At 42.5% G+C, this 16,368-nt stretch overlaps 1 protein-coding gene across 1 annotated transcript in view; it reads right to left on the minus strand.

Annotated features, from left to right (window-relative positions):
• The window catches only part of SLC9C2 (solute carrier family 9, member C2 (putative)), a 46,594-nt gene that overhangs the window by 23,239 nt on the left and 6,987 nt on the right, over positions 1 to 16,368 (minus strand). The window contains exons 5-12 of the mRNA XM_015566070.1: positions 15,794 to 15,879; positions 14,425 to 14,710; positions 13,078 to 13,239; positions 9,806 to 9,905; positions 7,249 to 7,392; positions 4,055 to 4,223; positions 1,848 to 1,929; positions 274 to 440 (exon numbers count right to left, since the gene is read on the minus strand). Of these exons, the coding sequence (XP_015421556.1) occupies positions 274 to 440; positions 1,848 to 1,929; positions 4,055 to 4,223; positions 7,249 to 7,392; positions 9,806 to 9,905; positions 13,078 to 13,239; positions 14,425 to 14,710; positions 15,794 to 15,879 (1,196 nt within the window). The remainder of the gene's footprint in view (positions 1 to 273; positions 441 to 1,847; positions 1,930 to 4,054; positions 4,224 to 7,248; positions 7,393 to 9,805; positions 9,906 to 13,077; positions 13,240 to 14,424; positions 14,711 to 15,793; positions 15,880 to 16,368) is intronic.

Below are 16,368 nucleotides of genomic sequence, written 5' to 3' on the forward strand. Positions count from 1 at the left end.
GAGATCTCTCCCTGAACTGGTTGGAAGCATCAGCTTGAAAGTCCATTCATAATTATTCAATCAGCCAATTGGTGAAAACACTAATTCTCGCATATTTGCCAAATGGGTTTAGATCACCAAGACAAAAGTCAAAGAAGTCTTCTCACCAAGATAGCAAAGCTAGTACCCCCTCCCAAGTTTTCTGACATTTCATTAGCAGAATTAAGTTTCTTATAATAAACTAAAGCAAGAGAGGCAGACCCAGGAAGGGAAAGAAGCCAGGCATCAACTCACAGAAATTCTGTATTTAATCTTCGATTTTTCTTCTACTAAGGTCCAATTAACATTTGTCAAAATTTTCTCTGTTTTAAATAAAGTTATTGTGTTCTGTATCATCTCCTGGATGTGGTCAATGGCATTTTGCATGGCCATCTGTCTTGGAAGAGAGATTACACACAAACCTGGAACAGAGAAAGCGAGAGCTTTATAGAATTCACTGATGGCTGCCAGGGGAAGCAGGAACATTGCATGATGTGGTGAAATCTTGGCATCGCCTGCATAGCTTAAGGCAAAGACAAGGTTTGGTCCAGAACTTTCCAGAAAATCACCCAACTATTTGTTTCCTTTTGGCTGTATAGCTTAACTTAATCTGACTCAAGTGCTAAAGAATGTTTTATTAGTTTCCTTTCATTCCCTATAGCTATAGATGTGACTCACTATTTCAAGGCACCAATGGATATTTCTCAAAGTGTGGAGAACTCCATGTGTCTTCTGTAGGCAGAAGGGCTGCTTAAACTATGCAAATTCCTGGGCTCCATTCCATACCAGCAGAAGCAGACTGGCCTGGGAATATGCATTTTAACAAGTTATGAGTCTTATAGATAATAAAGTTTAAAGGCCACTGCAAAAGACATCTCTCAAATTTAACATCTCTGTTTCCTTGGCCAGCAAATCTAATGTCCAAAACTTGTAGCAGCTTGTATTTGCTTAAAGTATGAATGTGAAGTTATAGGTATGAGGCTCGCTTACCAAAACGATGAATATAATTAAGTGAGCTTAGCCTGCTTGCTCGAAGGTCCATCTCAGTAAAACAATTCTTTCTTCCTAATTGCATATGAAATGCCTCATAAGTGGTTTCACAATGTTTCTGTTTAACTTTATGCCTCCTCTATGGGCACTGTGTTCAACTGTAGTGTTTGAAATTCTGGGGATTCAAAAACATCTGGAGGCATATCCCTGTCGGTTCTCTATAGTCCCAACAAAGATGCGTTTGACTATAGTTAGAAGCTTTGGATTTAAAATACCCCTGGCTGAGACCACACCGGACGAATTTATTCGTGTGCCTAATTACATCCTACCCATGTGATGGCGCCACAGCCCCATCTGGGAAAGTTGCTCTGGGGAAGCATGAGTATATGGGGGAGCAATAAGTTTGGATGAATGAACATGTTGAAGATGATCTCTGTCACTGGTTCCATGCTTTCTAAGAAACCTTATGGATTACTAATTTGGTTTGTCAAGGGAAATTGGTATTATAAGCCCTAGCCAAGTTTGACTCAGTGGATAGAATGTCGGGCCCACAGACTAAAGCATCCTGGGTTAGATTCCTCTAGTCAAGGGCAGACATCTCAGCTGCAGGCTCAATTCCCAGCCCTGACGGGGGCGCATGCAGGAGGCAACCACTCTCACATTGAAGTTTCTCTCTCTCTCTCTCTCCCCCCCTCCCTTCCACTCTCTCTAAAAACTCAATGGAAAAATATCCTCGGGTAAGGATTAACAACAACAACAAAACCTGTCCCTACAACCCCAACAATAATCCGTTTACATTATTTTCCTCAATTAATTAATGAAATATAGATATACGTTACCTAATGTCCTGGCAAAATGAATCATCATGTATGAATTTATTCCCATCGTCATTAATGATAGTACTTGTACATAAAATATAATCTAAAAAACAAACAAAACACAAAAATACTTAGAGCCAAAATGCTAGTAAGTTCTCCAAAGGGAAACATTGCTCAGTTAACCACCAACAAAATGCTATCTTAACCCACATTTTTAATCCTGCCTCTGATCGGTAAATTGAGGCTAAGGGTTGTTTTGTGAGCACTGCATGAATACAATATACTAGGGCAGAAGTTAGTTTTCAATCTGAAGGAGAAAACAAAAGATTTCATAGTTTCTGGGAGAGAGAAGAACCCTGAGAGGCAGCAGCCAGGAAACCAGCACAGACCAGGTCAGGGAAAGAACCCAGCAACAGCAGGCGGTGGGGACCACAGGTGGGACAGGGCAGGGTGCCTACCACCAGCATTTCCTGCAACTGGACAGGTGACTCTGCAGGAGGCAGGAGCTGTGCTGGGGTCTGGAGAGGGGCCGCGCAGAGGCAGAAACACAACCACATTTGTAGTTCTTGGCTCTGCTATTTTTCCCCCATGTACTCTGGGGCCAGTTAAGCACTCTGAGCCTCAGTGTCCTTCACTGAAAAATGGAGTTAATAGCAATATGTCCTTCAGGGAGCATTTCCCAAGCTTGACTGGTAAGAGCAGAGCTCCTGACGTGCTGGTTAAAGACACCAACTCCCCTTCTTCCATGCAGACCCTATTCTGTAGGTGGGGGTGGAGGGGCACAAAAGGGATTCTTAACATCAGACAGGTTTGGGAAACACTGTGAAATGATACTCAAATGTGAGTTAACATGTCATTGACTTGCTCTGAGACCAATTTCTTGCAAAAAAGAAGGATTTCAGATGTTAGTTATTATACTTTTCCTTTGGAGCGTGGAAAGGTCCAAAGTCTTGGCAAAGCCACAGGCTTGTTTGAACTCCAAATTAATTCTCAGACCATTCCCACAGATCTGAAGTGCGAACCCTCAGGAAAGAAGGTGAGGAATAGGATACTCCATTAAAAAAAAAGCACTTCCCCCTTTGGGAGTTAGGGACCTGAGTTCTTTCCCTAATTTCCCTAAAATGCTCTTCTCTGTTCTGAATTCTCCACATGCAAGATGGAGAGGGTGAACATTGCTCACAGAATGAAGATATCTGAAAAGCACTGCACTCCGGGGGCTTCCAGGACAGAAGCGAAGTAGCTAAGAGGAGGAAATCCCGAGCTGGGAAGTCGATGACAGCAGGAAACTGTAGATCTCCCTCCAGAGTCAAGTTCCTTAGGCAGGTGTTCTTAATTCATATTATTCAAGTGCTTTTCTCCCTCCTAGGGGCAGGTTTGAAATTCATCTGACTGGGAGGTGCCAAGGGTGTCCTGGAGATTTCTAGAATCTTCTAGCAACTTTTCCAGCTAGCTCACACAGTACTGTCACAAATGACAAGGTGCCTTAACGTGGTCAGCAGATGCACCAAGATCTTTTGATCTTCGTATAGATGCTATTCACCACCAGGTTGCACATTGGCTAGGCCCATGGCCGGCAAACTGCGGCTCGCGAGCCACATGCGGCTCTTTGGCCCGTTGAGTGTGGCTCTTCCTAAGCCTTAGGAGTACCCTAATTAAGTTAATAACAATGTACCTACCTATATAGTTTAAGTTTAAAAAATTTGGCTCTCAAAAGAAATTTCAATCGTTGTACTGTTGATATTTGGCTCTGTTGACTAATGAGTTTGCCCACCACTGCTAGTACATATTCAAGTAACATTTCAGGTTTTACTCTAATAGCTATAGGGATTGGACTGCTCTGGACAGGGTATTTTTTTATGCTTTCTGACATCTATTAAACAATAGCAATTATATGCTCAATAACATTTATTGAGCATTTACTAAACATCCTCAACTGGAAATGGAGGCTCCACCAGTTTAGGGAACTTGCCCCAGGTCACTCAGTCTGTGAATGGCGGGCCAGGATTCGATCCAAAGTCCATCTGTCTCCCATGCCCATAATCTGTATTTGACTGTTGGTCCCTTTCACATTACCAACATCTGTCAAGTTTCCTCTGCAGGTTTCTTTCTACTTGAAAGAATGTATTTTTCAAATCTAATTTTTAAAAGGGTTAACTTTGTTATTGGGTACAATGACAAGTGCTACAAAATTAATAAATATGAATAATCAGGAGACATGATTTTCCTACCATTTCTGGCGACTCCACATTTTTATCAGACAGATTATAAATATCAGGAGCCAAGAGCAAGTTAAAAACACCTTTGATACCAGACCATGCTATCACAACTCCCCATCTCCAATTATATTCATAACTCGAACGCATCAGAATAGGGCTCACCAACACAATAGTAAGCAATCTGGGGAAAGAAAACACATTTTTTTTTTACATTTCTTTGAACTAATCAGTTTGTTGTTTTTATTTAAGAGAACACATTTTTAAGTCACACCTTATGTATTGTTATTCATGGTTGAAACTATGTACTAAGTACTAAATTTCATATAAAAATTTTCAGGAAAGAGAAGACAATCCACTTTATTAATAAATTGTTCAAAACTTTCTGGCGCTAACCAAATCTATCTTGCACATAATACTCAATCTTGAAAAGTAATGCTAGAAGTTCTATACAATGTAAGGAATTATCATTTACACTAGTGTGTACTGTTTCGATTTTGGTAGTAAATTCCTATAGTGAAACTTCTTCCAATAACATCAATGAGTTCATATATTCCCTGAAAGGCCATGCCTGGATTCAGAAATTAGCCTGGAGGACATACAATCATGGCCAAAAAGTAACATTATTATAGACACATTAATAAACTTAGCTCAACCACATTTTTCTTGTATTCTCACAAGAATCATACACTAAATGCCGCATATATCATTTCAATTTGCGCCTTATTTCTCTATGGATAATTTTTCTATAGGACCCCGTGCCAAAATTTAGAATCCATCTTCAGGGAATCTGCCCCAAAAGGATATCAGTATTGTCCTTTAAATAAGGTTTCAGTAGAAACAAAATTGATTATGTTCTCAGCCTCAAAAAAAAACACACACTGTGTCTCACTTGCTAAGCTGGAAATTTCACAACACAATTTAGACAGCTCCTGTCACTGAGAAACAGAAAAATCTACAATTACCATTTATAATGTCTGTAATTAATTTGGGCAAACTCCTTGGCCTTGCATTTAAGCTGTTTGCAAAGTAATTCTTACCAGTCTTACTAAACAATCTTTCTCTAAAATACCAGTGAGTCCAGCCAAGATAGAACAATGTGTGCTGTGTCCTGGTAACAAACACAGAGAGGCAGCATAGCAAAGCTCTGGAGTAGGTCTACCGGGTTCACAGTTAGGCTTCTTTCACTAACTCTACTAAGCTCAGCATGTTACTGAACCTCTCTGAGCCTCAGTTTCTCCTTCCAAGGGTGTCCCAAAATTCACGCAAGATTTGAATTTTACGCCATTTATGCTGTAAAGTGTTGCCAGAGGAAAAAAAGGATAGCGTGACAGTTGACAGTTCAGGGTTATTAAAAATGGAGCGCTACACGAAAGAACAATGCGTTTTCATTGTTGAGCAATATTTTAAAAACAATGAAGGATTGGCAGCTACAGTTCGCAATTTTCGTGCAAAATCTGGTCGGAATAGTGATTTAACTTCATCAACTGTGAAGAGATTAATTAAAAAATTTAGGGAGACTGGATCAATGAGTGGATCTTAAACACTCTGGTCGTCCTTCAAGTCGTTCAACACGAAACATCGAAGCAGTTTGTGAGAGTGTTGCTGAGAGTCCAGGGACATCAATTCGGCACCGTGGTCAAGAATGGGACATTTCGAGAAGCTCTCTACAGCGAATTCTCACGAAAGATTTGCATCTTCATGCTCACAAAGTTCAATTGACTCAAGAACTGAAGCCTACTGACCACGCACAGCGAATAGAGTTCGTGGAATGGATTATGGAACAAGTGGATGCTGATTTTTCGAACAAAATCATCTTCAGCGATGAGGCTCATTTTCATCTTGATGGCTTGGTTAATCGACAAAATTGTCGCATTTGGTGTAAAATGGAGATGATGGGGATGATAATTACTTGCCTCAAAGGATTATTATGAAGGTTCAATTACATGGGACAGCATGCATAGCGCTAGAATGACATCTTGAATGTGGCCAGTGCTCATTGCATTAGCAATGATTATTATGTCCTGGCCTTAGTTTGACTTATCCTCTCTGAAATGTTCCTCTCAACAAGTCTCTTATGGAAAGCCCACCCATTTACTGGGGCCTCTGCGGATGAACCTCTCCATTGAAGCCTTTCGTCTAAGGTGGAACCGTAAGTTCCCATAGTATCTCTGAAACTCACTGACCATTCGACCTTGGACAAGATACTTTGCCTTTCTTTAGCCGGTGCCTTCATCTATAATACAGAGATAATAGTTCATATCTCCTAATGCTGTAAGGAAGACGAAATGAGATCATGGATATGTAGCTGAGACAATGTGCAAAAAGCCATGTGTCTTTCCTCAACTCTCTGACCACTCTCCATTTGCACATGAGAGAAAGGTGGAGAGAAAGGTGAGCTGAATCCACTACCTTCTGAGTGACAGTGACTATCTGAATGGCATGAAGAAGCCACATTCCAAGAGAACATCCTGTAAAGTGAGTACCCTTGGCCAGGCCTATCCTGAATGGAAATAACAATGTTTCAAAGACACTGTCATAAATTCTTATGGTAGACACGACTACCAGGAGTGGACTACCATTCGTGGGCCATGGCAGTCTAGAAAAAGCATGCTTGTGGGGGTCAAGTTTAAATCCCAACTCTGCCTTTACCAGTTGGGTGACTCTGAGCAAGTTTTTAACCTCTCTGTGTCATCTGTGAAATGATGAAGTAACACCTACCTCATTGGATTGTATTCAAATTAGTGGCCTAATGTACATGGGTAACTGCTTAATAAATGGCTTTATCCCAGCTATGGTGATAATAAGTGATGATGAACATCAACGAAAACGTTAGGAGCCATTAATCTGGTCCAGTGATGCTCAAACTTTTAACAAGCATGTTGAAACAGCTTCCTGAATCTCAGCTCCAGAGATTCAACTCTGGGTGATGATTGGGATGGGCCCATCAATCTGCATTCCTACCAAGCTCATGGGTTATGCGGATGCTGCTGTTCTGCCTTGCCCCGTCTCCTGTTACAGGTGGAATCTTGACCAGTGAATAGACACCCACACCCCTCGTGGCTCAGCAAGCTATCGCCAGGACCTTGACCACGATACAGGCTTCCCGGCTGCACATCCAGAGCTTTTTTGTGCTGGAACCCACTGCTTCCCAATTGTAATTATGAGCTTGGAAGACCAGGAAGCGAACTTTAAAACACAATTCTTACCTTACAAAGTTCACTGTGATAAATAAGATCAACGTGAAATTTAGTGTGTGAAACTTAAAATAGTTGTTTTCTCCACATCCAATTATAATGCCAAAGAAAGTGTATATTAATTGTTGGAACACAGATGTAAACATTATTAAGAACCTAGGGTGAATGGAAAGGAAATCATGTTTAAGTGACGTGTTTTTTAAATAGCTTCCTTCTCACAAAGCAGCAGGTGTCATGTATCTGCCACGCTTGTCTTGGAAGAGCTCCTTGCCTCTGTCACTATCACAAGCAGCATCAAAAGTATCTGTGGGAGCTGGAACCGCCCAGTTCCATGTTCCCCGTGGCCCTCATCGCACCAACACCCGTAGGCCACCTCTCTCCGCAACGTAATAACAGCAAGGCAGAAAGATAAGGATACCGACCCCCTGCCCCCACCCTCAGGTCAGTGCTGGGGCAGTTTTGCTGAGATCAGCTGGCAGCATATCCACTGGGGGCCTGCCACAGCCACACCTGGGTCACCTTGACTTTGTGAGAGCTGACTGGACCCACCTGCATGCCCACTGCATAACTTCTTCCTTTGCGATCCGCATGGAAGAGCCTTACCTTGAGGGTCTCCTGTCCGCTTCTACTGAACTCCTAACTTCCTGCACCGCTAACTCTACTTCTGTGTTCTTCACAAAACCGTGCTAAGCACTGTCTTCCTCCTCTGAATCCCTCCAGTGCCCATGACCTTCACCATTTGTAAGCAGGGAAGAGCAGGAAGGAAGGATCACCCAGATTGCTTTCCAAAAACCTACGTGCGGCCCCACCCACCTTCAAAGCCTCTTACTGAGTAGACCAGAGCGCATGGTTAGGGCCTGGGGCTGGGCTGTGTCCATCTGGTGACACGCCTGGGGTCAGGGCCCGGTCGGACCTCTACAGGCAGATCTCAGCTCTCACCTCCCCTTGGACCCTCTAATGGGACTTTCCCCTTCAGCTGACGGGGTGAGACCCACCTGCAGGGAGACCAGCCTCCCTGTAGGGGAGTCTCAGTTTCCACACTTAGGGAGCCTCCTGTTAGCTGCAGGTAGAAGCCCTGTGCTCTGATCCAGCAGACAGTCTGGTTCTCTGTCTGAATCCAGTCCTTTGATTCAGTTGATTCAGAACTCCTAGAAGGGCCTTAGCCAGTCTGGCTCAGTGGATAGAGCGTCGGCCTGCAGACTGAAGGGTCCCAGATTCGATTCCAGCCAAAAGTGCACGTACCTAGGTTGCAGGCTTGATACCCGGCCCTGGTTGGGGTGCATGCAGAAGGCAACCAATCAATGTGTCTCTCTCAATATTGATATTTCTATCTCTCTCCCTCTTCCTTCCTCTCTGAAATCAATATAAGTATATTTTTAAAAGAACTAGAAGGGAAGGGTATGAGTGGGACTGCAAATCCCAATGCTTAATTTTCTGAAAATTCAGAGATGAAGAAGTAACTGAGTAGGATGCCTTTTAAAATGTCTCTACAGGACCTTAAAAATACATACCTTATATATAGTAGGATCCCAATGAACATATAATTATTTTTACTAATTATTAGTTTCTTACATCAACACACCCACCACTTAACAATGAGTGTCTTCTGAGAAGGACTTATTTTCATAGCCCAAACCTAAGATACAATGTTCGGGTCATAGCAGACATTAAACCAGCGGTTCTCAACCTGTGGGTCGCGACCCCTTTGCAGGTCGAATGACCCTTTCACAGGGGTCGCCTAAGACCATCCTGCATATCAGATATTTACATTATAATTCATAACAGTAGCAACATTACAGTTATGAAGTAGCAATGAAAATAATTTTATGGTTGGGTCACAACATGAGGAACTGTATTTAAAGGGCCAGAAGGTTGAGAACCACTGCATTAAACAATGATTGGTTGAATAGGTGAAAAAATAAACAATTAAATCAAGAGAATAATTTAGAATGATGCTGACAGACAACACAACTGAGCTCAGAAACTGTCCAAATTCAGACAAAAAGTATATGTTTTATGAATTAGTTATTCCCAAGCTTTTGGACTTTAAAAGCCAATTTAAAAAATTTGCCAACTAGAGCTATTAAAAAAGTACAATCTTTTATCACAGGACTTTCATAAAAGAAAGAACATTTTAAATACCGAAAAGGCAGGAAGGCTATAATTTCAGAACAATGCATAGTCTTTACATTAAAAAAATAAATCTTGCCCAGCTGGCATGGCTTAGTGGTTGAGCGTCAACCTATGAATCAGGAGGTCACAGTTCGATTCCCAATCAGGGCATAAGCCCAAGTTGCGGGTTCAATCACCATTTGGGGCGAACAGGAGAGACAACTGATAGATGTTTCTCACATCGATGTTTCTCTCTCTCCATCTCTCTCTCTCTTTCTCTTCCTCTCTCTCTAAAAATCATGCAAACATATCCTCTGGTGAGGACTTTTTTTTTTTTTAATGAAAAGGTAGAAAAAAAGTTATAAAAAGGGAGTTTTATCAGTATCCAGGAAGTGCGGGGCCACTTAAGCACTAAATTTCTATGAGATCTATACCAAGCACACAATAGGAGACTTACTTAGTTATTATTATCTCCATCCTCGGTTTAAAGCTTAAGGAATCTAAATTCAGTCCGACAGTGATTAAAGCGACCATCCCTGACAATTTTAAAAATTCCACTAGGAGAAAAAAAAATGAATAAAATTAGTTGCATTCAAATCTGCACATTGAGGTACCTTATCTTGAGTAAAGGACTGGTGCGGAACATAAGAGTAATATTTCTTGGAAAGTTGCTTCAAGGGATTGGCCTAATCCTGTAGCTCAAGGGTATCGCTTCTGCAAATGACCAGATGATAAGTAGTCTTGGTGGGCCAAGTGGTCCCTGTTGAAACTACTCAATTCAGCTGTTGTAGTACATAAACTGCCACAGGGAACATGCAAATGAGTGAGTGTCCAATAAATCATGACACAGAAACTTGAATTTGAAATAATTTTCCCATGCCACAATAGATTTTTCTTTTGAGGTTGTTTTTTTTTTTTAACCATTGTAAAATGTAAAAACTATTCTTGGCTCATGGGCTGTGCAAAAATAGGAATATTTGATCCACGAGCTGTAGTGCCAATCCCTGCTGTAGATGGTCATTGAGGATAGGGCTAATAGAAAAATAGTGTAACAGCCTCTGCCCAGCACCTCAGGGGTGTCCTAGAGGTTGTGGTCCAAGTGGCTGCAGGTCCTGAAGCTGGCAGTTCTTTTGCATGATACAGACTCCCCTGTAACTGTCATTCCTTGGGCTCTAAACAGCTGTGTAAGTATAGTCTAGGGCAGGAAAAGCAACTACAAAGGACGTTTGAATACCATAAATGACAACAGTTCTAGGCTGTAGAGCAGTGATGGCGAACCTTTTGAGCGCGGCGTGTCAGCATTTTGAAAAACCCTAACTTAACTCTGGTGCCGTGTCCCATATAGAAATTTTCTGATATTTGCAACCATTGTAAAACAAAGACTTATATTTTTGATATTTATTTTATATACTTAAATGCCATTTAACAAAGAAAAATCAACCAAAGAATGAGTTCGCTTGTCACCTCTGACACGCGTGTCATAGGTTCGCCATCACGGCTGTAGAGCCTTCGGCTGGAACCTTATAAACATCAGGCAGAAAGAAAGAAAAGGAAGTGCTTTGGGGCAGGGCGGAGCTGGTTGCTCTGGGAAGGTGACCGCCCCACTTTCTCCATCCTGCATCTGTAAGAGAACAATCGCTCATAGACCTGCCGTGAGCATGAAATCCGCTACTGTGAAAAGTGCTCGGCGCACTTTTAAGAGAATGAATAAATGATCATCATTACTCTTATTACGCTATCCGTTTTTACAGCCTGGCTTTACTGCTGAGTAAATCAACACCGTTCACTGATTTGAACAGGATTTTATTTTTCCTTTGTTTTATCCCATCCCTTAAATCCGCTTTGGATTTCTTTTTACATACTTTCAAACGGAATTTAAGGTAAGTAACCACAGCAGTAAAACCAGTTGTGCTGGGAACTGTGGTGAGAGGGAAAACGTCTCTCAGATCCTTATTTCCAACTTCCTATCATTAGTGTTACTAGATTTTAAAGCTCATCATAGTCTTTTTCAGTAACAGTCACTGCTTAGAGACAGCATCTGCAAGGAGGGAACCACTGAACAACTTTATCTTAAAGCTGGTGTCATCTTATTTAGGGTAATCCCATTGCTATAGGAATATATGGCACGAATGCCTACATTAATATAAGCATGTACATTTATTAAATGTATTTTAAAGGCTGAGGTGCGTGCACTCAGCTCTCAAACAGGTCAGAGCTGCCTCCAACACGTCAGCATGAGCGAGCCACATGGCACACTTTATCTCATTGCTGCCTGCAATCGTCCTAGGAAGGTAGTGTTACTGTATCCCTTTGATAGATGAGGGAATTAACTCCAGTTTAGAGAGGTTAAGAAAAACTCCAAAGTCACGAGCTAATAAATGGCGAAGCTGGGATTCGAGCTCCAATCCGCCTAACTCCAAAGGTCTTCACAGACTAGCATTTGTGTATTCAATCAGCATGTGTTCAATTACTAATGGACATATGGCGAGCGCTGGGCGTGGCTGGGGGCACATAGAAAAGAGAAGGAGTAAAGAGGAATGAGAGCCAGCCTCCACCTCAAAGAACTCCCGGTCTAGGGGAAACACTGGATACGTTAAATTAAAAATACTTTCTTCAGACATTTAAGGCATCCATAAAGGATTCACAGGGGAGGGGGGAAACGAAGGAAGTTGAAGGAAATGCCCCTCCAGTGAATCTGTAAGTTTTACTGACTGATTCAGGACAGTGAGCAACACCCAGGGGCCCTTGTTCTGTGTAGAGCAGCAGTTCTCAACCTGTGGGTCGCGACCCTTTTGGCGGTGGAACGACCCTTTCACAGGGGTCGCCTAAGACCATCCTGCATATCAGATATTTACATGACGATTCATAACAATAGCTACATGACAGTTATGAAGTAGCACCGAAAATAATTTTATGGTTGGGTCACAACATGAGGAACTGTATTTAAAGGGCCAGAAGGTTGAGAACCACTGGTGTAGAGGAAGTCGTGTTTAGGTAACAGGATCCTAATTATCCTCTTAATACCAAGGCCTTTTGTGCATGGAGTCTGTCCCGCTGTGTGAAGTGAGGGAGGGCAGCCGAATTTGCCTGTGTCACCAGAGTCGCTATGGCTCTCTGGGTCTGGTGACCTGGGTGAGGCCAGTATACTAGGAAACTCCCACTCTCACTGGACTAGACTGGCAGGTGATGGTGGGAGGTGGGCCAATGTGATTACTCCACTCTGGTGGGAGGTGGGCCAATGTGATTACTCCACTCTGTCAGACACACACATGCCTGATTCCTCCCTCTCCTTTCCTGCCCTCTCGCTTCAGGTGAGAGGCGCCACTTCTACAGTCCCCATCGGTCTGTAAAGACTTGAGCACCTCCCGCAACATGCTCCTTTGAGAGGTGGATTGCTCAGGGTCAGAGCAGGAATCGGGCAGAGCTGATTCCTCTGCGGGGACTGCCGATGACTAATGTAAGGTCCAACGGTGGGGCTCAGAAAGAATAAGAGAGTCACCACACAGAGAATGTGGAGGGAAGGGACGAGGAGTTGAAATTAAGGGGATGTTAAGAGAGACCAGGGAAGAGCTGGAGGTGGCAGGAAGATAAGATGACAAGATGCACAGAAGAGCCACAACAAGGGGGAAGTGGCTGGGAAAAAGGCAACTGGATTCAAGGTCAAGGGAAAATAGAGATGTATGAAGTTCACACTGAGGACAGCACTTTTTGTATTTGGCTCTGCCTTACCAATGTAGAAAGTCATGTACACCATTGAAACACAAAGAATGATGCTAGTCAGCGTGTTGCTAAATAGGTCGGTCAGGATGAACTGAATGATTCTCGCACTCCAATATCCAACCAGTATGCTCCCGAAAATGTGGAAGATAAAGTCCAGGAGTACATGGAACTCTAAAAAGAAAAGAAAATGAGAAAAAACAAAGTTGAACTATAACTTTTGTTTCTTTTGTTGATGGCATTTGGGTCTCCCCACTTCGGTTCGCTCATTTTTTGAGTGGAGACCTTGATCTTCAGCAGATGGGAGTTGCCCATGAAAGGCTGACGAGAGAGACTCTCTGGAGATATTCCCTCGCCCTCCGCAGCCTGAGGTTTGTTCATCCAAGGACAGCCCCCAGGAGCCAGTCTGGCAGAATTCTGTGAAAAGCCTATGACAAGCTGGCAAGAGAATGTCCATCCAAAAGATACTGGAATGTCCATCCAAATTCAAATGTTTTACAGACTATGTCAGGGCCAACCAAACCTTGTCCAGGACCCTCACCAACCTGCAGTCCCTTTGTGGCCCCTGCCCCCAGCCCGGGTGGCATCTGGGAACTAGAAAGGGAAATTTTCTAAAGTCACAATAACTGGGGACAGTAGTGACAGTTGGTCAGCAGGTTTCAGGCAATGCCACGGGCAGTTCTAAACAACAAAGATTGCCCCATCCTAAGTGCCTGTCAGGAAGCACTACCAACGCCTCTGTATCCCCAGCATTTCTTTCTCCTCCTAGCCCTCTCTCTTCCTACATTTCAGGAGGATGGATGCCTTTTGCTTCTTCTTGCTCTGATAGTTTTCCCTTTCTACTCTGCTCTGACCATATCTGGAAACCTCGTGAGACCATGTGCTCCACAGCCCAGTGAACTTGAATCACATGAATCTGACTATTAGCGCTTCAAGGCCCTGACACTCCAGTACTGCCCTGAGCCATTCTGCTTTCACCAGCACCACGCCAGATCCTCACATCCAGCCTCTGAGATCTGGGCTGATCCAGGAAAGAAGGAAATCTGAGCCAGGTGGGAAAATGTGTGTGTTTGTGTGTGGGTGTGCACCCACACGTGTACATGTGTACATGCATATTGAGGGAGATGAAAAAATTTAACATTCTTTCCCCCCTAGTGTCCAAGAAAAGATAGAGACGGCCTGTAGTTATTTTCTTGTTGCCCAATATACTGTTTTAATTGGCCCAAGAGTAAGTCTAGAAAAAGAGGTGAAGACATCTCGAATGTGTTTTAATTTCAGTATGAACTGAAATGCACCTGGTAAGCACAATTTTAAGAAAATATACAGACCAAAAATAAATAAGTAAATAAATGTTCCTACCCCTAAACACGAACATGTGAACTAAGTTGTTCCGAAGAATTCCAAAAAAAATGCTTGTGACGCCACAGATGATCATGGATTCTCCTCGGATGATATCAGTATACATTTTGGAAATGCCTGAAAAAGGAAATGTGGTCCATGAAAATGATGCTCTTGCACAGGAAACACAAAGACAGAAGAGAAAGCATATGCTAGAAACAAAAGAAGGCATTGCCTGGGATAGGTCTGTAAGACAGTCACAGTCACCAGTTTTTTTTGTGTGTGTTTTTTTAAAATATATTTTATTGATTTTTTTACAGAGAGGAAGGGAGAGGGATAGAGAGCCAGAAACATCGATCAGCCGCCTCCTGCATGCCCCCCACCGGGGATATGCCCGCAACCAAGGTACATACCCTTTGACCGGAATTGAACCTTGGACCCTTCAGTCCGCAGGCCTCTCTCAGCTTTCAGAGCGCAGAGTGGCCGCTGGCTGAGCCCCAGCACCTGGTGTCCCACAGGAGTTCTCAGGGTGGGCCCACAGCGGGAAGTCCTCACAGCCCTTTAGCTCAGCTCTGGGATCGCTGCTCACTGGGCATCACTCAAGACACTTTCAGGACACTACTTTTGGCTTGAGTAAACATGAATAATTCGACTCAAAAGAATCACGTCTTAGAAACAAGTACAACATGCAACCCAGCTATTCCACTCTTATACATGCATTGAAGAGAATTGAATGTGCCCACACAAAAATCTGTACATGAATGTTCACAGCAGCATTACTCATAATAATAAAAAAAGTAGAAACAACCCACAGTCCATCAGCTGGTGAATGGATAAACATCTGTGGTCTCTTCCTACAATGGAATATCATTCAGCCTCCAAAAGGAATGAAGTTCTGACTGATACATGTTCGCAGCTATGGATGAACCTTATAAACATTACACTAAGTGAAAGAAGCCAGACACAAAAATCACAGATTGGTTTGATTTATATGAAATGGTTTGACTTATATGAAATGGCCAGAATAGGCAAATTTGTCTTACTAGGAAAAAAGGTTATTGGATCCAGAATCCATGTACCACCTGAGCATTTTTGACACAAAGAAAATACCAACTAAGGCCAAATACTTTTGCTAGTTTTCTTTTCAAGAAATAGAAGGCTTTCTATTCTACTCCTTTGCTGAAAACATTTCTTAGTGTGGAAGCTGCAGTAAGTAATTATAGTATATAGTTTATTATAGCCACTGAGAGTCAAGAGACTGCAAAAAAGGGAGCAGGAAGAGAAGGAGTTGAGTAAAACAAGGGGGACATGCCAATGACTAAAAGAGAAGGACAGATGAAGAAAAGATAGCACTGTGCCTTCTATATCTCTAATGGCAAAGGGACACGGCCATGGTGCTCCTTGAAGTGTCCATGGACTCAAGCCAGGTTTGAGCTTCAGACTGAGACAAGACACTTCTCAGGACACTACTTTTGGCTTGAGTAAACATGAATAATTCGACTCAAAAGAATCACGTCTTAGAAACAAGTACAACATGCAACCCAGCTATTCCACTCTTATACATGCATTGAAGAGAATTGAAAGCATGTGTCCACACAAAAATCTGTACATGAATGTTCACAGCAGAATTACTCGTAATAATTTAAAAAAGTAGAAACAATCCACAGTCCATCAGCTGATGAATGGATAAACATCTGTGGTCTCTCCCTACAATGGACTATCATTCAGCCACCAAAAGGAATGAAGTTCTGACTGATACATGTTTGCAGCTATGGATGAACCTTACAAACATTACACTAAGTGAAAGAAGCCAGACACAAAAATCACACATTGGTTTGATTTCTATGAAATGGTTTGATTTCTATGAAATGGCCAGAATAGGCAAATTTGTCTTACTAGGAAAAAAGGTTATTGGATCCAGAACCCCATGTGCCACCTGAGCATTTTTGACACAAACAAAATACC

The sequence above is a fragment of the Myotis davidii genome, unplaced genomic scaffold (assembly GCF_000327345.1).
Source record: "Myotis davidii unplaced genomic scaffold, ASM32734v1 scaffold580, whole genome shotgun sequence".
Classification (NCBI taxonomy): domain Eukaryota; kingdom Metazoa; phylum Chordata; class Mammalia; order Chiroptera; family Vespertilionidae; genus Myotis; species Myotis davidii.